Raw genomic sequence first — 25,641 nt, 5'->3', positions numbered from 1 at the left:
GTGTCAATAAAAGACTAAGCACCATCACGGGGACTCAGCCTGGTAGTTAAGTTGTTCTGGGAGATGGCAGAGGGCGGATTCATACAGAGGGAATTGGATTGTGCTCTCCTGCTTTCTGGATGAGTAAACAAACTCCTAAGCTACCCTATAAAACACAGAATGTCACCAGTTCGGTGACTCTAGTTCCCCAGTGTGTTTTTTTCCAGCTGAGACTGGCAAGTTTGACCCTGTTTCACTGTTTCTGGAATGACTGTAATTGGGTAATTTTGGTAAACTTGCTACAAAAAACCCACCAAACTCCATTTCCTGCTATAGCCCTTGAAGAACAAGAATGGTACTTTTATTTTCTGAAGATTTCTGCAGTCATTTAAACAGATCTAGAAAAGAAGAGAGAGAAAATTAGTTACCAAGTTTATCTGGGTTAGAGACAGGTCCTCTTTTCCTTCTTGTAGGTGTTGCCCACTGAATATATTCTCACCTGGCATGGGAAGAACCTTTATCATCCTGGCCAAGTTTGGTTCTCTGCCATAAGTTGTTTATCATCCTGCTCTAAACTCTTCCAAAGTCCACACTGTCGTCTTTATTGTGTACACATTGTCATTAAAAAAAAAAGCCAAACCTACTTACAATCGTATTTTCCTCATTCCTGAAACCTCCTAACCTGGTTGACTTGTTGGAGTGCATTTCACGCATTCTTCGCAGATAGGCTGAAGGAAACGCCTTGCTCCGGCGCAGCTGGAGGCTAAAAAGTGTGTCGGGAGTTCATGAACGTGGCTTGTCTCCCGCTACAGTCGCTGCGGAGCACACAGAGCCTGCCGGGCCCCGGGAGGGATCCCGCACTGCCGGACACACCATGACCGTCCCGCAGCCGGGAAAAGTCGCCGCTGTGACACCGCTCCTGACAGAGAGCTAAGGTAGGAGAATTCAGGGAGAATTCCAACCCACGTTCACTGACTTTCTCAGATGCTCCCTTATCTCTGGGTGAAAGAGAATTGCCTGCTTGTTAAATTGTTGCTTAATACTTGGGAAGTGGAACTTTTCTTAGTATGTTTTTAAAGCGGAGAGTTTCCTGTCTGATGCTCCAGTGATGGGGAATCAGTACTGCTGGCAAGGGTGGGGAATGTGAAAAACGTAGTAAAGTATTATCACTTGTGATGAGCCGTCAGCAACCACCGCTCTTAAGCCCTTGTTGACCGCGAGTCCTTGTCCACCTGAAGGACAAATAACTTGGGCAATTACTTGCACTATTCTGCCATAAGCAATCCATTCAGGTAGCAGTGTGAGGTGAGCTGAGTCCGTTTCATCCTGAGCTCCACTTCTGCTCTACTTTGACAGCAGTTTATGGCAGACATAAGTTGGAAGAAATTCTGCCTTCTTTTGCAAACTTCCTGCTGGAAAATGGAAGAATAGGAAGTTCAGGTAATGAAGACAGTGCTCCAAATTTAGGTCCTGTCTCCTGGGACATTAAATTGCTCATGTGCATATGATCACTGAGAGGACTGAGAGGTAACCTGGGTTACATCCAGCCTTCTTATAGGTACTTGTTAGAAAGAACAAGAGGTTTTCAAACAAACAAAAGAAAAACAAAAACAGTAACAACAACAAAAAGACAGGTGACCTTTGTTCTTTAAAATGTATTATTTTTCCAGCATTGTGGTCACAATTCACACAAGCTCCTGCAGGCCAATAAACAGTGCTTAAGGAGCTCAGAATTAACATCAGGAGCCACTTAGGCATGTTAATAAAGTGGTACAAAGACACAATGGCTTGCACTGAGTGAGGAACAGGAAAAGTGAACCTCTGGGCCAGAGCGAATGCTTTCTAAATTGTATGTTGATGTGTAGTGTTGGAGCAGTGTAGGAAGAGCTGGTTTGCTGCTTGGTGTTGGGATGGCCTGATGTCCTTTCTCAGGCCATGTGATTGCTGATGTCTTTGCAAAGCTTTCACTGCTTTGGTTGGAATTTTTAATGGCAAATGTTGACCTCCAACTGAGCAACCAGAAAGTTCCTTAACCTAAGCAGTGGGTTGCTTTCTAAAACAAGATTGGGAAAAAAATAGTGTCTCTTCCTGTGCTTGGAGTTCTTCCAGTTATTTTGCTGCGTTGTGGTAGTTCCTGCTCCCTTTGGGAAGGTGCCTCTAAATCAGGAGGGAGTTATTTTGGTGTAAGTTTTCCAGGTCTGGGAAAGGAAAGTTGGGTCAGTTTTAAAATTGTGAAAGATTCTTTTGAATCAGATGACTGTTAAAAGTATGCCCTTGCATTTCCTGGCTGGTGACCAACCTGAATGTGTCCTGTCCCCACCGCTCTGTTTGGATGGACAGGAGGCTGGAGCTGGGGCAAAGCAATTGAAATCCTAAGGACTGAGGAACTCCTGAGTTTGAACATGAGTTGGCAGCTGATGGCAGGGGATTAGGGCTGGCTGAGCAAGAGACTGTAAAGCAGAGAGAATTGAACAGAGCACATTGGGGAAGGAGATAAAGGTAACAACCAAACTAGACATAGTAGCAAGTGATAAACATGGACAAGAAGTTTGTAGGTGAAGGATTAATCATTAAAATAGGGATAGATTATGGTTTGATAAATTTAATCCTCATATTTCTTCATGCCTGTATACTTGGTTTTGCAGCATGAGCAGTCTTTTCATGTGTAAGAAATTCTGAGAGACCATTTGAAGGCAGCCTTCACAGGCACTTCAGAGTATCCTTTGATACTTGAGTGCAATGTTTATTGGGAAGCTTCTGGGGATGGGGAGGTTTATGACTAGGAAAGAAATCAGATAAATGCATTGGAACAGGTTAAGCAATGCTGCATATTGCAGGGTTAGTTGGATGGAAACATAAATCAAATGATTCATTAGGTTTTGCGTGGTACAACTGGCTATTGGCCAAAGGTTTGCCCAGTCTGAAAAATAACAGCCTTCTTTTTGCCACCAAGGTAAATCGATTATGCTATGCAGTGTCGTGAGCTGACAATGAGTCTGGAAAATTGAATAGAAACAGCAGACACTTCTCATTGCATCTGTAGCCTGAACATTGCTAAATATGACTTGGATTACAGCAGGACATGTGAGCTCTGGTTGGGGATCTTGTTCCCCTGCAGCCAGAAACTGCACAAATGCATGAAAATGATGCTTCTCCAGGGCAAGCAGTGACATTCCTTGTCGTACTCTTACCATATCTGGCAGCACAGATTTTTTTAAGGGAACAAAAAGGAGTCTTATAGTCTTCTGTTGGCTTCCTGCAAAATATTTTAGCGTAGTTCCTGCCTTAAATCTGTAACTATGGGTCGACCCACAGTGTGTATTTTAGCAGTCTTGCTACCAAAGTTTTAAGCAACTGGCAGACCCACCATGTTCAGAGGTAAGTTCTTTCAAACAAAAAGGGTTATTTGTTTGGGTTTGGGGTTTGTTTGTTTTCTTTTTTCTCTTGAATTTGCCATGATTTGAATTTCCAATAATTTAATCTGAGTGTCTTTTTCTAACAGGTGAGGCAACAAGTTAGTCTAAGAAGTCTTTTCGTTGTGGACATCTGTGCTGACAGTTATCAAGGTACTTCAAACTTTACCTTATCTAAAATTATAATTTTCAGCTGTAATGAGTGGTGGGGGGTTGTTTTGTTCCTCTTGGTTTGGTTTGGGTTGGGTTGGGTTTTTTGCCCTCTGTCGGTATGTTTTTTGAGCAATACAAAACCCAGAATTGGACAAAGCATTTTGGTACATTCACCTTGAACTTCAGTCAGGGATAATTCCACCTCTGAATTATTTTTTAAGTGCTTTGGTTATTCCAGCACTATTCTTTCCTGAGGCCACATTTACACAGCAGTAGGTTCTAAGCTCAGGCTTATAGAGCCAGAGAAATGACAGCTGGTAGACAAATGTGCCCATTTTGCCCAAGTATTCCATATTTGAAGTATATAATAAAGAAATCAATAAAGAAAAAGTGAATGGAAAAAGCAGAAACCCAAACAGAGAGTCTAATGCTACTAGTAGGAGTTCTTCTGGCCCTGCCATTTTGAGCAGGAATATGGGCTCACCACTGACAGGGCACTTTGAGTGTTATCTCCTTGATCTCTCTGGGTTGGGTTTTTTTTGATTGCTGGGGGTTTTTTGGTGTTTTTTTTGCAGGGGTTGTCGGTTATTGAAAATGGAAGAAACAAGGAAGCTCTCTCCAAAGCCATGTAAAAGCAAAGAACCTGTGAAAACAGAATGGGGATCTCAGAGTGTTGTGTTTACCTATTTCCAAGGGGACATTAACAGTGTGGTAGATGAACATTTTACTAGAGCTCTCAGCAATGCCAAGAACCCACAAGACCTGAGCACAAAGCACAAGGGTGAGACTGTTGTCCTGAAAAATGGTGAGCAGCTTTCCATGAGTGAGTGTGGTGTTGGACGGGGGTGACTGGGTTTTACTTTAAGATCCAGTGAGCTTAAATTTGGAACTATGTGCAAACAGAAAGCAAGAAAATCATACTGTAAATCCCTGGATTATGTATCTGAGACCTCCTGGATAAATCCTTGTGTTTGCTGGGACGATTCCCAAATTCTCTGTGGGCCTGTTGGCAGAACTAAGTCATTATTTTCCAGCCAAGTATGTCCATCACTGTCAGATGCTTTAAATGCATTATGACTTAAGTTGTTATCTTTGCAGAAATGTATGTGTTTAAGTGTACAGTTGTTAAAAAACCTGTCCAAGCCAGTGACCTGTAAGAAAATACATTTAATACTTATTTGAAAGTATTTGTGATGGTGGTTTAGTCTGCTTTTAATGAATTTATGGTTGATTTTTAAGATAAGCAGCACTAAAGTGAATATATATCTCTGTAAAAGTGAATATGCAATCTGGTGGCCTTCCCTTAGAAGTCTATTGGAATTTGCCTTAGAAGAAAGTAGGAATTGATGAGACTTCAGATGCTTTCTTTCTCTTTTTAAGTAGACAGCATGTCTCCCCATCAGTGGAATTTCTCATCACATTGCTACAAACCGTATCCATCATCTTCTGCAACAAGCATGTCAAATTCTGGTCTGAATTTCTCTGCTGCTGGTATGGCAGGCCAGTACCAGCCATCAGCTCTGCGGAGTCATCCAACTCAGCCTGCAGATTTATGGCCCTTCCCTTCGGTTGGGACTCCCAGTGTTACCAGTTCTGTGTATCATCCTGCCCTGCCCGACCTGCATGTGGTAGATGAACCCATCTCTGACAGGAAATACGGTTCTCTTCTTGGTCTTCTGCAACAGGAAAGGTGCCTCACATCCATGCAAGAATGTACCATGAAGCAACACTCGAGTTCTGCCTGTATGACTGGACCTGCCAGGTTACAAAATATGAGTCAAAGTTCAGCTCCTGGGGGAGGTAAGAAAATTCTTACTATCACTTTATTCTTTGATGGCATCTTGTGTAAAGAGACACAATAATACAGTCTGTTCCTAAGCTTCTCAAACTGGAGCCAACTTCAGCCAAACTCACAGAAACCTTTCTCAATAGATAACCATGATGTGTACTGTGGCAATTGGGATTGATTAGTCATGTAGTGTGGTTTAATCAAAAAATATGCATTGCCTTTTTGCATGGTATTTTACCTTCTAGCTTACATTGGGGAGATATTTTAAGTGAGTATAAACATTATTCACAGAGCTGTCAGGATCTCTGCCCCATAGATAGCACATGTGATGTGTAACAGATGCTCCCTTACTGGGACAAGAAAGGGCTGGCCAGGAAAGATCCCTGGACAGCCTCACTCTGCAGGGTGTTAATGATGTTCTGAACACAGAATGGGAAGCTGCAGCCCTTACCAGCACAGCCAGGGATTTTATTCCCTCACAGTCTCTGTAGCTGAAATTAGCCCAGTTGGTTAATACTTGGTTGTAATAATGCCAAGGTCATGGGTTCAATCCCCTGTATGGGACATTGACTTGAAGGTTTGACTCGATGATCCTTGTGGGTCCCTTCCAACTCAGAATGATTCTGTGATTCTGTGGAATGATGAGGGTACAGGGGCTGGTGAGCCAGCCTTGCCTTGTCTCCTGTCTGACTGTTGCCTGCCATAAAGCACTGCTGCCCTGCCTGTCAAAGGCTGTGACTGCTCCCTGCAGATATCCCAGAGTTAACGCAACTCACACAGAAGTGATGATTGTTGCTTATTTATTACCAACCATTAGTAGAAATACCAATTCTAGGTGCTACCAGCACATTGCAAAAAGATGGTCAATGACTGAAATCCATTTCCTGGGAGTTTAGGTCCCCACAGCATCTACATCCGTTGGATAAAATTGTTCCCTTGTGAGTAATTTCTGTGAGAAAGCTCTGTGGGGTCAAGCCTCCTGGCAGAGCCCTGGTGTCCTGTGCCTACATTGCTGTTCCTGGGCGTTCCCCAGTCAGGCAGCTCCACTGGTCTCCAAGAAAAAGGGTTGTGAAATTGTTTAGGGAGTCTGCTGGAAAAATACAGCATGTCCTACTTGGGACTTCTGGATAAAAAAGACCAGGCATGTGAAGAGGCAATCCTGAGGCTTAGGTTTTGAAAAATAACCAGCTGTGAAATACCTACTGGTTACCCAGTTTCGAAACTGCTTCAGCAGGAATTTGGCAGAATGTGAGCTAAAGACTGCCTGCAGGTACAAACAAGAGTTTATCCACAGTTCCTCTTTTCAGGATACACCAAAGCTATGTTGTCATGAGGACCCCAGCTGTAGGTGTTTTGTTGACTTATTCCTGCTCCAATGTCTAATACCTATCTGTATCTGTGCATGGAAAAGGGAGAGTGCCTCTGTCTTCAGCTGGAATACAACCTTTCTGCTCATGGTACACAGACAGATTGAGCTGAGGCTTTATGCATGTGTTGCACAGGTCCTCATCTTAGGCTTTTTTCCTAGTAAATGACAGTCTAATTACTTTAAACATACTGTCTGGACTTCTAGGATTTAATTTAAGAATATGGTTGGTGCCCACTTCCCCCAAGGGGGCATTGCGAGCCTATAAAGGCTTGGGAACCCCAGGAAATGACTTCTCCAGATAAAGAGATATTTTATGTAACTAGTCTTGGAGTCAAAACAGAGAAGCACTGTTAACAGCAGTATTGGGAAAAGATTTGGGAAATCTTTTTTCCCAAAAGATTTCAGAAAGAAAATGAGTGGGGGAAAACTGGAAAGGAAATTAAACAACTCAGTATTCTCCAGCGATTGCCAATTAAAGCTTCTTCATTCAAGATGTTTACAGGGTCTTCCTGAATATTCAGCGAGCCTCCTAACAGCACACATGTAACACCATACACGTATATACAAACCAGAAAGATTGATAAGAACTGGCTGGTCCATGTTCAGAGGGAGTCTTTGGCAAATCCCTAGGATGTGTGCATTTAGTCTGCTGTGGAAGTCCCTGTTTCCTGGCTCTATCCATTAAAATACTTCTCCTTGTGCTGTGTCATGTTTAAGAACAGCTGATATTTATATTTTTGGAAGTGTATGTTGCTGTGCCAGACAGCACAGAGCTCTCCAGCACCTGTGCTATAGGCTGGGCTGCAAAAGCACAAGGTTTCTTAGAAACAACTGTCTGCTTTTAGCTCTGTGTTAAATCTCTGTTCATCCCTGGTATTTTAATTTTTCTTTTTTTAAGAGAGAAAAGCAAGCTCTTACCAAGGCTCAGAAAGTCCCAGTGTAAGCCATGCCACAGCAGGTGAGTAATGAAGGACAGCAGCCTTGCTTATATGTGCAGAATTAGAGATGATTCCTTGTTTGCTTCCAGGCTGTGCTTCAAGAGCTTGTTTTCCCCCCAGATAGACACACCACCTCCCATAATTACATTAACAAAGAAGAAGAAAAACATTACATTCTGTTAAAATGAGATACATGATTTTTTAACCCCATGTACTTTAGTTTTTGTGGTTATACCATCAGGCTGCCACTTTATGATGCCTGTTTTTCACTGGCTGTCCAAGTTTCAGATCCCATAGAGACAGAACACCCCTTGATTTTTACCTCCAGCACCGGCTTCAGGTTGAGGTCCCTGTTGGCCCCATGTGGTGGCACTGCTACATTTTGCACCAATAAACACCACACTGCTAGGAGAGTTGTGCTAAGAAATCACTCCCAAAGCATTCAGGCTTCCATATTTTTATTAGTCTCTTGAGACTGGGTCATACCCTGATGTTGGTTCCTTGACATGCAATGTTTTGGGGATACTTTGGATGGGTCATTCTGGTTATTCTGGTAAGGGCTCTTTTGCAGCATACCCAAAGGTGCAATTTTGTTTGCACAACATCTTAGGAGATTTCACAGACTGTGCTGTTTGACTCTCTGGATGCTGCTGTGTCTTTCAGGTATTCAGATTCATGACAGAAGACAAGATTTGTACTTTTAGCAACTGGATGTTTCTACTTTGTTCTGAAAGAGAAAGTTCTTGCTGTGAACTATTATTTGCAACTGTGAAACAAGAAGAAATGAACTGCAGCTACCCTGTGCTTTTTCTGTCATCTGGAAGAATACATGTACTATTTGCTATTTGGGGAATGAAAAAAATCATCTTTTTCTATACAGTAAATAATTTCTTATAGCTGTGGTATTAAACCTGACAGTATGTTTGTTGTGGAGAAGTATTGTCTACTTAAGGCTTTTCATGTAGCCCTCTTGAAAGGACTCTTAGGACTTTTTAATCTTTCTGTGTTTATTCATTTGCCCTCTCTTGATAAGAGGCACAATGCTTATCAATGCAGTTGATAACTGATAAGTGCAGGGTTTCAGTTCACATGAATTCAATGCTGCAGCTTCTTAGCTTGATTTGATACCTCCATATGGTTTAAAATACTCTTAGGTTATGGGCAAGAGACTTCAAGACAGCCACAGGTCAGCAAAGCATGTTATCGTATTTATGTTTTGAAAGTGCAGCAATGTGTAACCACACTTGCAATTCACAGGGATATTCTTCAGAATCTCTATAATATGCTTATGCCTGAAGGCTCTGGTTTGCCCTCTCAATAATGTATAATCATCTTCTAGAAGACAGTGAATTCACACTTGCTCTGGGAGGAAATCTGGATTCTTATTGGGTGCAATTCAAATACCATTGAGCAAAAAGCTGGAGGTGGGAATGGTCTATTTTCCCAGCCTCTCTGAAGGTGTAGAATGTTCTTTTTCTAAATAACTCTGTGGGGTTAAATTTTGAATTACTGAGCATGAAGGACCGGGCCAGCTGAAGAAGCAGAAGTCAAACCCTGTGTGGTGGCTGCATCCCCAAGACCCAGAGCAGCTGAACAGAGAGGGGTCTCGATGCTCCTCCGTGCAGAAGTGGCAGATTGAACTGTGCCTCAGGACTGAAATACATGTGCAGATCCCTCCTTGCTTCACCACTCACCCTTGGCAAACACATTTGCAGAAGCTGCTGAGTAAAACCTCATGTCCCAGGTGATTAGGGTTGTGTGTGTGATCCTTGCAGTCAGAGACACTGCTTAGCCTTTATTGCAAATCCTAAGGATAACAAAATATTTGGGTTGATTTTTTTCTTTCTCCATTACCTATACATTAATTTAATATAAAGGAGCATGATTTACTTTTTCAGACAGCTCTTTGCAGTTGCTTAAGGAAATTTTACCTTTAAGATCCTAGAACTTTTGATTTTGTAGGACAGATCCTGAGCTGGCATAAGTGTTTGTAATTCTGTTGTATTGGATATCTCTGCTGCCACTGCTCCAGTTACACCACCTTGTGTAATTTTGTAAATAATTTTAGTTCAGCAACTTTAGATGTTTATGGAAGTGACTGAAAAAGAAACATTTTTTTTAAATCTCAATTTGTATCTTGCAAGTTTGATGTAGCAGATACATGCTCTAGACCAACCTGAGATCACATGCAAGAGGAACAGTTTTAACTAAATTAATAAAAGGTGGACCAACATCCTGACCTTTAGATAAGCACTGGGAAAAAATCACCTTTTTTAATATTTCTACAAAATTACCTTTCTTTTGGTTTTATTTTATTCATACCACTCCAAGTAGTTTTCTTTTGTTATCCCAAATCACTTAATTCCCTGATTTTCTACATGGTAATATAATCTGACTTTCTCTATGGGCTGAAGCCAAGATTTCCAAGCCACACTTCATACATCTGCCTTACTGGCATGTGAACTTATTGCTTCAAAATAGTGAAATGTTATTTTTTTCTCCCTCTGCCATCCCTTCTAAAGGAAAATGCTTAAATAATTTCTCTCTGGTGTGAGAAGACATAACAGTGTATTTAAATGCTCTTAAAATGTAGTTCTTCATTGAACAGTTTGGTCCTGTGCATGTCGCAGCTGGGAATATTCAAGGTGACTTATAAATCTGTGTTTCTAGTGAATCAACCAGCTGGGGTTGGACAGTGTGAGGGGGGAAAACACATTATTTTTAAGTGCACGTCCCTTATTGCAAAGGCAGGAGGCATCACTGATTGTGCTGTGACACGGTGCTGCTGTGAGCCATTGCTGTAAGGTCTGGCAATACCTGTCCTCGCTGTCCCAATGTCTGGCAGACCTGGAAAAAGGGAACAAATGCCCAAGAAGCCCAAGGACGCCTGGGAGCTTGCTCTCTTCCCTGGCTGTTTGCAGAATGATGCTGGGGTGGAGGGCTGGGACAGAGGCTCTGCTGCTCCCGTGTTGTGTCTCACACCACCACAGAACGTGCACCAGAGCGCGCTGGGGTTTGTTGGCACCTCACTGTTCTTCTGCAATAAATAGAGTTAACCCATCAGTGCAACTTGCCTTTGGTGATTTAGTATGAATAGGCATTTGAACATTTCACAGCTGTTCCCTATATTAGGTAGGCTTTTATTTATACGTTTATATAATATATATATTCAAAAACTAGACAGACATATATGCTCCTCTAGAACATTGTCCAGAGTGGGGTGTTTCTTGTCTTTCAGCTCAGGCTGTTGCTGTGTTCCCAGTGCTGCCGTCATGCTCCAGTGGCCGTGTCTTCATTCCCATTCAGTCCGTGCGCTCCTTTGCTGGGAAGGACTTGGCAGCCTGCACGCTGCGTTCAGCTGCTGCCATCTGGTACTTCCCACGGTTATTTTCGATCCCTCGCCTGAATGCAGCACTCGGGGTGGTGATGGGAGAAGGGATGTGGGATGTATCCATTTCAACAGCTCCCGACTGCCTGAATGCCGGCCGAGCTCTGCAAAGACCGCTCGGGAGGACAGACGGGGGCTGGGTGTTACATCCCTGGAAGTGCTCAAAAAGCATGTGGATGTGGCTCTTGGGGATGCAGTTTAGCGATCAATGTGGTGATGTTGGGTTAATAGTTGGACTGGGTGATCTTGGAGGTCTTTTCAACCTTAATGATTCTACAATTTCCTAGTAATTTACTGGCCCTGTGAGAAACCACTATTTGCCTTCATTTGGGTGTTCTCTAGTCCAGGAATAACTTGTTTCTTTTATCTTTTTCTGATGGGAAGATGAGATGTAAACTACATGCTCTGTGGGCTCTGGTCAGAGATTATTGCAGAGAAATACTCAAGCAGGACGTGCCTGCCCTGTGATGAGTCTGTGGGCCACTTTAATCAGCTGCAGGAAGTGATGTGCGTTTTTTCACCATGTGTGTCCCAGGGCACAGACACTTTACAGGCGTCTTGTTCTGCCTCCTCTCAGGGGCTGGCCTTGCTCCAGCTCCTCCTCTGATGGCCAGATAAACCTTGTGGGAGGCTGGGAGCAGCGAGCTGGCTTAGCTACTCCACCCCACTTTAGTCACTCATTAGTAGTGTTAAAAATAGTCGCAGACTGCAATGACAAACAAGAGATTCTTTTGCTATGAAAGAAAAACCTAAAGATTATACACATACATACATACATACATACATACATACATACATAAATAAATAAATAAGGCAGGACTACTCACCCCTTTCAGAGAAGGGAACAGAAGCTGCTGTTGCTTTCATTTTTGTTCAGGTGTTAATTAATATGTCCCACCCCGGGTGAGCAAGGGACACCTCATGTACCCACGTGGCATGTAGCCTTTGGTAAACACTCACTCATCACTGGAATTTTTTACCATCTTGTGGTTTTTAATCCTCTTTTCTGGCAGGCTCTGTCAAGCAAGACAATCCTGCTCCTGGGTAAAAGTGTTGTTGGACCACTTTGTTCTGCGATCTGTTTTTCTCTACTGTCTGGTTTAATCCATTGCATGTTTTGGACTCGGGGCTCTGTTCCACTTAGCTGCTGACCCACTGAGACCTTGGTACTCCCCTGAGATACTGTTACACTTTGGGGATTTCAGCAGCAAACTGGTGCAGACTGGTGGGTTTGGTGTCTTGGTTGCTGGGAGGGGGATACTCCCTTGTTTCAGTACCATAGGCTGTGTCAGAGGGCTGCGTGTCACTGCCCTGACAATATTGCTGCACAAACAACTCCACTGTGGTCACATCACACAGATCACAATTGCTTTGCTGAGGGGTGCCAAGGTGGCTGAGGGGTGGCCATTCAGCAGCTGGGCTGTGATACAGGACCATGGGCTCTTTGGGACACCTCAGGGGATATTTTCGGGTGGCTGGAGCCATAACGTAGCTGGCTGAGCCAAAGTGGCTGGGAGCCAACTCACACGCCGTGTTCCCCAAAACAGGGTCCAGCAGGAGTGCCCACAGATTCCTTATGGGCCACCGTGAACCTGGCTGAGCCCAGTGCCCCTGCTGCTGGTCCACCCTCGCCTGGTTTCTAGGTAGGGGTTAGTTGTGGGCAGAGCCCTCAGAAATATGGCTGCTTCCCTGACCTTCATCCTCACCTTTGTACTCTCATCTTCCCCCCACTGTCTCAGCCTGGGCTTTGCAGACTTTGTGTTTGTCTCTGAGTGGGGAAATCTGTGTCTTTTCCTGCTTCTCTTTCTCCATATGGCTAATGCTGGATACAGCACAGGCTTATAAAAATATTATCAGGCAGGATTTCATTCTGAAATACAGCAGTATAGCATCTCCTGCTTACAAACTTTCTGCCTGAGATAGGGATAAAATAGCAACTCTTTCCACACAGCACAATAAAAATAAAAAGTTTCTATCCTCAGAATTATAAAGCACTTGATTAGCTCCCAATACTGTGTTTTATCAGAGAAAAGTGTCACTTTAGGTGAATCCCTCTGCCGAACAGAAACAAATTGAGCGGATGGAAGGAAACTGAATGTACTGAACATCTCTGGTAACTGAGCACAGCCTAAAATAATCCTGTACCAGCTGCCTGTTGAACACTGTCTCCCTGTGCCTGGAGAACAGGGCAAAAGCACTCCTGCACACACAGGCTTTGTCTGTTACCCCATGTTTATAGGCTCAGAGATGACCCAAGCTGTGAAGTTTCCAAAGAATGAGGTGGCCAGGTGACAATTCTTTGATTTAGCCTTGCATAAGATCAACTCTTCTTAGTCTTTAATGATTCATTCCTGTGGAGGCCTTGAATGTCTGTTAGTCTTGAAATTTTGTGGACCCTGTTCAGCTGCTGCAGCAGCTCCCAAGTCTGACTGGCTCTGGAAACCTCCAGATTTGTGGAGGTTTTAGAGCAGTGCAGACTAGTGCAGAAGAGCCAGGCTATCTGCAGGGTAGGGAGGAATGATACTGCTTTTTGTGAACTGCCCAAGTGTTGTCAAGTCTCAAGCATGTGCTGGATAAATGATATTTAAGAGCAGCCACCATGGGCAGCTCAGTAGCAGGAGGAACATTGCTTGCAATCTGAGTCCTGCACTCAAACCACTCCAAGGGAAAACAAAAGGGCTAATTAAAAATGATGGGCAATTAGGAAAGTCCTCCAGCTGGACTTTTTGATGCAAAAAGTTGTTTGGTGTTTTTAAGGTAGACTAAGTAAATCCTAAGGAAAATTTCCTGGCTTGAGCCAAGCTGTCACATAACCAAGACATTTGAGATGTGTGATACTATCACAGTTCCACCTATCCCACGTTGTTTGCTAGTGCTGGATTCGTGCCATGTTTTAAGAAAAGATTAGAATCAAAACATTGGGGTTTTTTCCCCTTCACAAGGCTTCACCAATGGCTGCTGACTGTAAGTGTGCAAAGAGCAGCCAGGCATTATTCTGCTTGTGAATCATAAAGGGACTTTGCTAGAAAAACAGCACCAAGGACTGCACCAAGTTTGTGGGTGCACAAGACCTGAGGTCTCTGCATAGCACAAAGGTGAGTGATTGAGTTAAAGGGCAGGGACAGGAGGAGCTGGGGGTGTTTCCTCTCTGTTCCATGCAGGATCTAAGCACCCTCTCGCTGACCTCTACGTCTGCCAACAGAGCATGAAATGATTGCCCAACGCTTGCCCTGGGCTATTTGGGCTGTTTTTCTCTGTTTGTCCAAACACATAGGATCAGGATCATGGTTGCACCACTTGTCCTTTTTCTTTCAAAAAACCCCAAACATTACAGAGAATTCCATTTATTAGATTTATTTAAGGCATAAAATCCATATGCATAATCTATAAGGTGGTATCTTGAACAGAGCTGGTCAGTGGGGCTCCTTTGCCCCCCACGCCAGAGCTGCTGACAGTGCATGACACATTTCTGCCTGGGCAGGGCTGGAGGATGAGCTGGGTCTGATGAGGAGGCTTCTAGGTCTGTCGTTCAAAACACACTGTTGAGGACCTATTGTTTTGCAGGAACAGCTGTGGAATGGTGCAACAATGGGGAAGATCAGGAAGCAAAGCCACACTGGAGCTCACAGACATGGGCAGACGGTGAGTCCAGGGATGTTGTCACACATTGTCATCTCTCAAGGCATCTCTGTGCAGCATCTTCCCAGCACAGGCACGAAAGATGACCCTCCTGCTTGCACAGAAACCCATTGTCTGCCCACAGGTTGTGTAGTGATGTTCCAAAAAACAGTTTGTTGGTTTTTTCCCCTTGCTTCACAGGAAAGCAGCCTGAAAATACTGTTGAGAAATGACAGTTTGGGAAGCAGCTCTGGAATCATCCTGCAGGGTGCTGGTGCTGCCCGGGCTGCATCAGGCTGGCAGCCTGCTCTGATTCCAGGCAGATTTCCCACACTGACAGGCTGTAGGACACAAAACAACCGTGTAACAGTGACTAATGAGAACTGCTGCCTGTCTCCATGCAGAAACTCTTGGGAAGGGAGGTGTTTCAGGGTAATAAGAGCCTCGGCTATTACTCCTCCTTGCCTGGGAAAAATGCTTTCTGTGGCTTTGCAAACTGGGGAGTGCGGGAATCCAGATTTATTCCCCTGTGCATATCCACCCCCCTGGTCGCTCATACATCACACAGCTGCAGCAGGCACAGAAATTTGCTTTAATGCAGACTGAAAACCTGAGGATTTCCTGGCCCTGTTCTGGCTCTTATGCTTATGAAGACAGACACAAACTTCCTCACGTGCAGTGGAGCATCAGGAGCTGAAGATGTGGCAGTCCTGCCCACGCCTCCTTTGTTTATGTCAATAAGAGCAGGAATGTTGCACATCTCTGTAGGCACAACCAAAGGGAAAAATTAGTGTCTCTAGTCTCTCTGGCTCAGTTTGAGCAGTTCTGGGATTGTGTTCTGAATCTTTTTAACAATCTTGAAAGGAGGGAGAGAAATCTGTAATTAAATCAATACATATGTAAACGAGCATCTGCCACAGAACGAGTTTTACTTCTTTGTGTTAAACATGGATTTCTGTTGACACGTTATTTGTGACATATTCTTTGTATGTAAGGGTGTCATTAAATTGGATTTTGGCTTGATTTAAGCAATTAAATGAGGCAAATAATTCTATGCATTTGCAGGATTTTTTAAGCTGTTATGTTGGCTCTTGATGTGTTTTTTGAGGGTGCCTCTCAACTGACAGCTACTTTGATGATTTATGATTATTCAGAAGTAAGTTTGGGTAAGTCATTCAGGTAATAAACAACCAGGTTTTGGGTTTTCACTGACCAGATGTGGTTGGATATGAAACTGAGAGCCCTCCTCTCAAGCCTGCATTTAGATCTGGTTTGTTCCTGGGTTTCTCTGAGAGCCCTTCTGAAGCAATGGCATCAATCACTTCAGTCTAACTCCTTGGTGGCTCTAAAATCAAGTAGCTCCATTTCAGCCATCTGGCACACAGGAAGAGTACTGAGAGCCTGAAGTCCTCATGGTATGAAAGAAGATACTGTTATTGCCCATGTAGGAAGTTAGTCTGGTCTTGCATTTCCTGAATGCTCAGTGCTGTCATGTAAATGAATATCCCTCGATAACCACAATCCATTATTCTTTGTTTCTTTTCTGGGCCTGTTTCAGAGCTTGGATCTCTCTAAATCTCTTTTCAAAAAATTAAATATATTCCTATCTGATCTCTTTGGAAGAATAATAGTACTGGTGATTGTGCTGTCTGTGATCACTCATTCTGCAGTGACACTCCAGGGTGTGCTGGGCTTGTGTGCTGGAATTGGGTGTTGTTGGCATGCAGATGGCAGGGTCAGAAGATGAGGATCTCTTCCTCCTGAGGATACTTATTCCTAAATTGGAAAGTCCAGCTATGTCAGTATGGCTCAGTCAGGAAGGACTCCTGATCTCACCTGCAGCAGGTTTTCACCACATGTGCAAGGATCATGCAAATGCTGCATCACTCATCCCTTTGCAGGATATTTCTCTTTTCTGCCCTGTGTTATTTCTACCACTGTGATGGAAGGAGAGTGGGAACAGTCAAAATACCCAAACCAAACCTCTGGCTGCTCCTGCATGTTCCAGCACTCGCTGATTCTCAGCGCTGTCAGCAGCAGTTCGTGTGCCTGAGGGTGTGCAGTGTGTTTGCACATATGCCATTAACTTTGCCTCTGGCTTGTGGGTGTGCTCATCGTGCTGCTGGTGCTTATAAGAGATACATGATGCAGCTCCCAGGTGACAGATGCCATGTCATGATGCTGGTAATTCCAGGAGGCTCCATCAGGACAAGGCTCATGGGCTGTGGAGATGCCCAGAATGAAAAGATGCTCAGTGATCCCAAAGACAGCATTTGTCACTGTCTGCTGCTTCTGCTACTGTCTTTGAACAGTCTATTTGCTGTACAAACAGCAAAAGACCCAAGAATGAGTAATGCATTGAGGCAAGGAATACAAATACTAACTTTTTTCTTGTTGATAAAAAGGAAATATTTTGGAAAAGCCACCTCAAATACCCAGTGGAAGAAGGTTAATGCAAAGCTCCAGGAACAGCTCTTGCTATGTGCTCTAGTCCTCAAAATGTGACCATAACAGTGCAGGCAAGCCAGATCTTCCAAAGGTCCTGGCTCCAACTGCTTCCTGGGAAGCCACGCTGTGTCCCAGAGCTGTCAAACACCACAGTGGGGGAAGAAGACTTTCCACTGGGTTTGCCTTGAAGAACTGCCATGTTACTTCATTGCATCAGTAAAACTATTGAATTCCCACTGATAAGGAAACAGAAACTGTAGAGCTGCTTAGTAAGGATCAGACAAGGTGAAACAAGGGAAAAGAAGTGTCTCTGTCACAATGTATGACCAAACTGTGGTGCTGCCAGGTCAGGAATGCTGTGGGGAACAACAGGAAGCACAGGTCTCTCCTAAATGCGTCTCTCTGGAAGCAACCCCCGGTGTAGGAAGTTGTAAACAAACTTTAATGGGCACAAGGTTGTTCCTTAATTTCCTTGGTTATCAGCTACTTTTGAGGGTGAGCACTGTATATTTAATCTTAGTGTAGGATGGCTTTTGTGCCTAGAGACTCCTGAGCTCCACCTGGGCTGGGCTGGAATAGTAATCCAGCCCTGGATCTGTGTGATGGTCTGTGCCGAACATCATGCAATCTCATCCTGCATCCTCTTAACACTCTGTGTGCAGACCAAAACCACTGGGCAATGTGCTACCAACCCAAGTGAGACCTTCTGCCACCACCAAACCCTGCAAGGGACACATCATTTCAGGAGTCACATCTGCTGAGTGCTTCCTTGGCCTTAATCATGTCCCAGAGCTGCTGGGTGCTGGAGTTTGGTGTTCATCAAGGCTGTACACTGGGCTGATGCATGAAATGCTCAAGGGCTCCTCATTAATTTTGTATGTTAATATCCCCAGGGCTGCTGTGTAATTTGAGAGCATTTCATTTCCCATGCAGAGCTCTGGCCTTTTTCCTACCTAAGGCATAATTTTATGAATGACTCACTGGAACTTTGCCACCCAGCAGGAGCCACCTCGCTGCAGAAGGTTGTAGTGGTGGCTGTTAGGGAAGAAATTTCCTCTTCCTTCTGGGACAGAAGAGAAAGTTGACACATCCTGTGAACACGTTACCCACAGGCTGTGAGGAGGACATGGGAGCAGAGGTTTCAAAAGCTCTGCAATCCTCCAGGGAATGTTGCTGCTCCTGTGCCATGCAAGGAGGGGAAGGCCTGTCCCCACCTGTGCAAAGGGACTGTAAATTGTGCTTCTTGAGTTTGGCGAGGGTTTTGGTAAATCTGCTTAGCAGAAGGAGTGGTTACCCACCTTCTTCTCTGCTGGATGCCATGTGTGATAGTGCTTTTGGCCGTGACCCAAGAGAACCTGGAGAACTTGGTCTGGATTTTGGCAGGGACAGTGCTTGGCAACTCTTGAAATGGGCCAAAAGGACATATTTTGTCCAAGAGATGCCCACCCATTTTCTGCTATTAAACAGATCCATCCTTTCCTTATAGGTCTTTGTGGGCATTGTGAACCTCAAACTCCATCTTCCTGGGAGATCCCTGTCCATCCTTGCCATGCAGGGTGGAAACCTTGCTTTGCATCTTCTCCCTTGGATCTCAGTTATGTGAAGAGTAGTGATATAAGAGCTCTGAGTTTGTACCAAAACACTTTCAGGATTATTTGAAGACTGGGACTCATTCTTAGAGACCTGAATCATGTGCTTCTACCCTCTAGGCCAAGCTCAGTGGATTTTCTGACTGTTGCAGGCCAAGAGGTCATTTCTATCACTAAGCTCTCCTGAGGCTGTTTTCAACAGCAGCCAGTGCTTGGGAAATGAACCTGGTAAACATTAGAAGGAGATTGTGTAATTGGCTGGTTTTGTGGTTCATGATAGTTTTGCATGGGTGGGCACTGTGGTGTGAACCTACTTTCAGTTCTGTTGATCTTCTTGCCCTGAAAAACTAAAAAAAAACCCACCTGAGTTCTCTTTTGCAAGACCCTGCTGGCCACCCCAGAGGTTGCATGCTCTACTGTTATGAAGGGAACTGGGGGAAAATTGCCTTCCTGCACCAAATCCAGGCTGTCATAAACTGTCTCTGCATCACGTGTCAGTGCCATGGAGCTTCACGGGCCAGGGGATGGTCAGCAGGGACAGGAGATGTGTGTGTGACAGCACTGAGACTCAGCATTCCAGTATGTAATTATTATCTGTAGTGATTCAGCTCAGTACTTTAAGAATTAGGGTGAATACCTGGGCCCGGAAGCCAGGAAGGACAGTGATGTCCCTCAGGAACTGCATTACAGGATAGGAGGTGAATGGTGCTGTTGGAGGGCTGGGACCTTGTGGTGATGGGTTGAATTTCACTGCCAGATGCCCACCCAGCTGCTCTCTCAACAAGACAGGGGAAGAGGGTAAGATGAAAAAGCTTTGAAATAAGGGATCACTCAGTGATTACCATCATGTTCAAAACAGACTTGGGGGGGGAAAAAACGGTTTGCTAATCCTGCAGCCTCACCTTGAGATACAATCCACTCTGAAATTATATTGTCCTGCAGATTAGAGCTGGCATAGGGATTTTTTTCTATATCCACTGAATCTGTTTTGGTTGTATATATCACTGGATGTTCACCTTTCCAAGCAACAGAGATGCCTCATTTCACCAGTGATGCAACTGAGACCTGCTGACTTATCTGAGGTATCATAAGCAACCAGACACAGGCAGCAGGAGAAAGAGAGTGTCCTGCCTTCCAGATCTCTCCATCTATATGCCAGATGGCAAAGACCCACAGGATCCACATCCTGGTTGGCTCATGGCCTGCAATGGGGTGTAAGGAGGCTGATGCTGAGGGATTAGACTGGGATTTACTCTGAGTTTGCCTTCCTTTCTCTCAAACCACTGAGCCCAGTTTCTGTTAAGGTTCCCCCAACTTACTGTCATGGGGATGACAACACTCGCTGTTTCTGTGGGTAGATTTTCTTGCAGATCAGCAAAATGGTGATAGTTTCTTGACTGTTGTACATTCATCTTCCTACCCTGAATGCTGGGGGGAAATGCTCCTTTTTTTGTCCTTAGGGTTAGTGCCATTAGGGTCTTTTCCTTGAACAGGGTGTTTGAGGTTTTCCTTTCACTGTGTTTTGTAGCAAGTGGTCATTCCAGAGTGCAAACTTCTCTGACTGCATCAGCTCCATGTACTTCCCTCTAGGTGTGCAGGGGGTTTTGAACCCAATTATTTTCTACTTTAAAATAAAGGTTGCTTTTCTGCTAAAAAGAAATTACAGCCACTGGGGTTTGGTCACTCATTTAAGTGAGTGAGGAGAAATGTGTCCAGCAGCCTGGGCTTATGAGGAGCTGCTCTGAAAAGAAAATGTGTGCCCTGAACAGCACCTGTGTGTCCCCAGACCAGCTCTCGTTATCCAAAGTAATGGCATGGTGGGTTCCAAGGGGATGTGCGAATGTGCTGGGTGAGACTCTGGATGAGCCTGGGCACCAGTAAAGAAGCTGAAATCCTGTGGCTCTGCAATTTGATGTGGTGATCTGCCCCTCAGACCCATAACTAGCACCCACTCATGAGGCATATAATTCTGTGTCTAATTTATTATGCAGGAAATATGTTTGCAGGAATCTTCTCTGTAAGAAACTTGTTCCTCTGGTGTGACTTGATCCTGAGGGGACCTGCATCTGGATAATCATCTGAATTTTTAGTTTTTAGCCCCATCATTCCTTAAAACAGAGTGCTTGAACAAGCCATGTTTTTCTGTAGCTCTGCAGAATTTTCTCCACACCTTATGGGAAACCTCTGGGAAGGATGAACCAGCTGACACACTCAATGTGGTTCTGGGGGGGCTCCAGCCCATCACAGCCTGAGTATGGTGGGAGAGGGGCCAGGGCTGGGTGTGGGGCTCCCAGCAGGGCAGTGACTCTGCGGGAGCTGCCTGGGTGCATCCCTGGCCCTGTGGTAAATGTGAGACGAGCTGAGGTCTGCAAACAGGCTTCAAGCTCCAAGAAGCACTGCACGTCTGTTGGTAAGAGTGACTTATACTCAGAAACTGCAGCGAATTCGCTCCCAGAATCAGCAGGAACAGCAGCCAGGGCTGCAGCATCTTCTGCTGTCATGTTCCTGGAAGGATGGGAGATGCCCTGCTTCTGTGTTGGGCTGTGATTCACCCAGGATGGAGCCACTTCTTGGAAATGCCTCTTCTCTAGCCTGAAAAGGGCAGAGGGGAACACTGAATTGACATATCCGATGCCATGCCATCACAGTACTATGCATGGACACCTCTATTGACCTCACTGCTCATTTTCAAGTGTGCAGCACCTTTTGCAGACAGGATAATTAGCACAGACAGATCAGAGGGTGTTGGAGACCTGCATATCTTTGGGCAGTGAGCAAAAAAAACCTCAAAGTGGGTCTTGCTGGTCACAAGTGGGCTGGCTGTGATAGAAATGGTGTGCCAGGGGTCAGGAGGGCTCAAGCTGCAACCCAGCCTTTTACCATTGGTACCTGTGTAGAAAAGGTGATAGTTTCTTGACTGTTGTACATTCATCTTCCTACCCTGAATGCTGGGGGGAAATGCTCCTTTTTTTGTCCTCAGCCAGTGTGAGGGCTCACTGCAAAACCCCACCTACAGAGGGAGGGAAAGGAGGAAAGGTAGAAAGTAGGACAGCAGCTGATCTAGGTTGTGTCTCACCCAACTCCCATGACAGAACCCACACAAAATCCTTGGGATCCCATCTATCCCAGTGCTGCACGTGGCATCACCTCCTGACCTTTGGCCACGAGCTGTGAAACCCTTCATAGGACACAATGCCTTGATTTATGGGCTTGTCCCACCCACTGGCCAGGAACCCTTGTGAGGTGGTGGAAGCCGAGGGCTGGGTGGCTCTGCTGTGGCAAGGCTGAGTTTATCCTCATGGAGCCCAGCGAGCGCTTGGATCCAGCTGCGCTGCAGCTGCCAGGGGTTCAGCCCCACCGTGTTTCTGTGGTGTATCTCTGTCACGAAAATAAAATATTGGTGGGACAGCTCAGCTACACAATGAACATGGTTTTAGCTTTCTCACTGTCTAGAAAGAGAAACGTCTTGAAGGCCTCATGTCAGTATTCTGGCCACACCATCCAACTGCAGCACTGCCATGGGGAGTCTCCATCCACCATTTGGTGCATACCCAGCGTGCTCCAGGAGAGGCTGTCCCTAGACCTGGAGATTGACATTTGCCATCATGCAGCCACTGTTTTCCTCTGCAGAAGCCCCCCAGACTGCTGGCATTTTTGGTGTGGAGGCAGGGTTTTGGGGCTGAGGCTGTGGTGCTTTCTCAGCAGTGTGGTGCCCTGGCCCACTGGCCACTCCAGCCCTGTATCTCCTGCACCCTCATGCACTGGGACGCTGCTGCTGTGGAAAGCAAAAGAGAAAATGAATTTCTGGTGTTTCAGCACTCCCACTTATCACACACAGCTGCCTCTGCACTGCTTAGGCATGAACGTAGGCACAAGGTGCGACTGAGGTGCTGGTGATGTCCTTGTGGCTGGGAGTCTTCCTAGATCTCTGCAGCCAAAACTCCTTTGTTTTGCAGCACTGGATAGAGGAACCTGCCCCAGTGGGTTAGTCCGGGATTTAGTCCGGGAGGTACCTTCCCACACTGGCAGGATGATTTCCATAGCACCAGGGATGTTGTTCTATTTCCACTTCTGAACATCTCATTTCCTTTTTATTTCACTGAGAAGGCAACACTGAGCTGGTCATGCTGCTCAGGTTTCTGTGCTCAGCCCACAGACAGGAGTTCCTACAAAAGTTCCACTCCTGCTTGGGGGTTGTCTATACCCCAGTGGCCATCAGCAAAAGCAGCTGAGCAAGGTCAGAGCTCAGCCTAGACCCAGGCTTTGGGACTAGCTTGGGGCTGTCATATGCACTTCCCCACTGTGGCTGCCCCACACTGAGCCGGATCTGGGTTCTGCAACAGCCCTGCTCCCATGGACTGTGCAGAAATCAGTGGTGGACCTTGACAAGATGCACCAGCCATGAGATGCTGCTTCCTGGAAAAGGAAACCTGCATCTGAGGTCTGTTCAGATGGAGAAATTCCTGAAACATCAGTCCTTTATGGAAACCGGACTTACTTTCTTCTTTAAGCTGGTCTTGTCCCTGGCCTGAGGACTAAGAAAGTTGTTATGTTGACAGCAGCTTTTGCAGCTTTTCTTTGCTCTTCTCTCCACAAAGTCCTTTGCCCTGCAGCCTGACCCTGGGGCACAGGGCAGGCAAGGCAGGATGAGTGCTTGGCTGCAGGGCTCCTCTGGCATTGCCTGTGGCATCGTGTCCCAGCGTGGAAACCATTCATTCTTAACAGCTTTCCAAGTGTTTGTGTGCGGCAGGGATGGAGGGATGGATGGGGCAGGGATACGAGCCAGAGGAGTCAGTAGATGGCAGAGTTGGTTTAACGTTTGCTCTCTGCTGTGCCTCTCACAGGTTCACAGGGAATTTATGATGGATTTGTCATCAAGATGATGCCCCAAAGCTGGGCCTATTGTAGCCTGGCCTAGGAGCAAGCTGGGGTTAGGGTGAACATTCCCACCACTGTGCAGGGCTGCACTGCAGCAGCAGGGTGGCAGCATGCAGGGAGAAGGCTCCTCATAACTCCTACATGCCCTGCTCAGAGTATCGTGGCTATGGTGCCAAGGTGAAAGGGCTGTGAGTTACCACTGCAGTGTCTGTCACATGCCATGGAAGGCGACATTGCTCTGCCTTTGCATCGCTTTGCAAGGGACTCAAAATTGGTTTTGCTGCCTCTGACCTTGTTGGGCTCCCAGACTGAGCATGGCTGCATGTGAATTTCCACTTGAGCACAGATTTCTCCTGCCCCAGGTGCTACCTTCTCCATGGGGATAGTTATTCCCAGGTAGGGACTGAGGATTTCCTCCTCAAAGCCCTCAGGTCAGAGCAGTGTTTTTGCCTCCACTTTGACCCTTTGGTTTCTCACCCTGTCTGGCTCATCTCCTGCCATTGACAGCAGTATCACTCTCTCTTGCTCACCTTGGGACTCACACTGGGATCCGAGTGATCCTGAGGGATGAGCACAGCCTCCCAGGGGATTCAGAGATCAATGGGGAGAGGGGGGAAATGACAGCAAAGGCTGAAAGGGCCTGAATGAAGAGCCACTGAGGTGATTTTCATCGTGGTGAAGAAAGTCCTGTGATGAGAGCTTTATGGAGCAAAATGTGTGAAAGGTTTTGGAGAAGATGAGTAATTTGCATTAATATTGCCTTGGCTGGGGGATTGTGTTGTAATGAAGGAGAGAAATGCAAAAGATTGAATTAGTGGCTGCCAAATCTGCCTTGGGTGACTGCCCATCTCTTGATAATGTCCAATCAGGATCCAGATGGTTTGCTGCAGGATGTGTCAGTGCCCAGCGGGATAACGAGGCATGGCCAGCCTGGGGCTCAGCCAGTGTGAGGGCTCACTGCAAAACCCCACCTACAGAGGGAGGGAAAGGAGGAAAGGTAGAAAGTAGGACAGCAGCTGATCTAGGTTGTGTCTCACCCAACTCCCATGACAGAACCCACACAAAATCCTTGGGATCCCATCTATCCCAGTGCTGCACGTGGCATCACCTCCTGACCTTTGGCCACGAGCTGTGAAACCCTTCATAGGACACAATGCCTTGATTTATGGGCTTGTCCCACCCACTGGCCAGGAACCCTTGTGAGGTGGTGGAAGCCGAGGGCTGGGTGGCTCTGCTGTGGCAAGGCTGAGTTTATCCTCATGGAGCCCAGCGAGCGCTTGGATCCAGCTGCGCTGCAGCTGCCAGGGGTTCAGCCCCACCGTGTGGGGAGGAATGTCAGCATCCCCCGTCTCCTCCCGAGCCTTTTGTTTTGTTTGTGAGTCCTACACGGATGCGGAGGACGTGGTCCTGTCTGTTTTTTGGTCCCGATGGGGCAGGCGGGGAGGAAGGGGCTATGCAAAGTCGATGCTGGGACCCTCCCCACCCACCCATCGCGGCGCGCCGTAGGCGGCGGCCGCTGGCATCGGCAGCCCTGCAGCCTCCCGCGGGTTTTGCTTTTCCCCTCTCCTACCCTCTCCTTTCACAACATGAAAGGGCAGAGCCTCGTCGGGGCGTTTCACTGAGGCTTTGATGGGCGCAGGCCCCCGCGCCCCGTGCCGGGGAGAGCAGCTTTCGGCACTTGGCCGAGTGCGGGGGGACACGGGATGCTCTGTTCCCTTCCGCCGTGACTCAGGAGCAGGGGCTTGTTTGGCAGGGCCGGGGCCGTGGGGCCCTCTGCAACAGGCTCTATTTTTAGGAAGTCGGGAGAAGTAGGTGCAGCCCTCACAGCAAGAAGTTTCTAGTGCCATTTGTGGTTTTGCAGCTTTGGTAAGGCTCAGCATCAGCAGTTTGGAGGCTGGGTGCTCTCTGTGGCTCAGCACAGCAAGGCTGGCATTGCCACCCAGATGTGGCACGAAAGTCACATGCCCTTTGGGGCCCTCCATCCTCGTGGGGTCACTGGGGCTTGTTTTTCTGCTGTTCCCTGCTCTCCACCCTGGGGAAAGACTGGCTCAGGGTGTGCCCATGGGTCACATGGAAGGG

General features: G+C 46.1%; 1 protein-coding gene across 6 annotated transcripts; it reads left to right on the top strand.

The window, feature by feature from the left end:
* The first annotated feature begins 716 nt into the window (after positions 1 to 716).
* On the top strand, positions 717 to 8,577 carry VGLL1 (vestigial like family member 1). 6 transcript variants are annotated; one of them, XM_071569585.1, is made up of 6 exons: positions 717 to 914; positions 3,482 to 3,545; positions 4,121 to 4,326; positions 4,929 to 5,345; positions 7,602 to 7,661; positions 8,305 to 8,577. In XM_071569585.1, the coding sequence occupies exons 3-6, from the start codon at positions 4,140 to 4,142 to the stop codon at positions 8,343 to 8,345; spliced, it is 705 nt and encodes a 234-aa protein (XP_071425686.1). In that variant the 5' UTR covers positions 717 to 914; positions 3,482 to 3,545; positions 4,121 to 4,139; the 3' UTR covers positions 8,346 to 8,577. The 6 variants fall into 6 exon arrangements, with proteins under 6 accessions (XP_071425686.1, XP_071425685.1, XP_071425689.1 ...); XM_071569584.1 differs by having other exon boundaries at positions 4,926 to 5,345; XM_071569588.1 differs by having other exon boundaries at positions 718 to 914; positions 5,231 to 5,345.
* Positions 8,578 to 25,641: the final 17,064 nt, after the last annotated feature.

The sequence above is a fragment of the Pithys albifrons genome, chromosome 14, assembly GCF_047495875.1.
Source record: "Pithys albifrons albifrons isolate INPA30051 chromosome 14, PitAlb_v1, whole genome shotgun sequence".
NCBI classification, from domain to species: domain Eukaryota; kingdom Metazoa; phylum Chordata; class Aves; order Passeriformes; family Thamnophilidae; genus Pithys; species Pithys albifrons.
The sequence above is the reverse complement of the archived record's forward strand: the minus strand, read 5'-3'. Positions and strand labels throughout refer to the sequence as shown.

Excerpts from the sequence above, each read along its gene's own strand:
- VGLL1 (XM_071569582.1), top strand. The coding sequence starts at position 4,140 with ATGGAAGAAACAAGGAAGCTCTCTCCAAAGCCATGTAAAAGCAAAGAA. Across the intron at positions 4,351-4,925 it reads GACTGTTGTCCTGAAAAATG|TAGACAGCATGTCTCCCCAT; the intron begins GTGAGCAGCTTT and ends TCTCTTTTTAAG. Across the intron at positions 5,346-7,601 it reads AAGTTCAGCTCCTGGGGGAG|AGAGAAAAGCAAGCTCTTAC; the intron begins GTAAGAAAATTC and ends TCTTTTTTTAAG.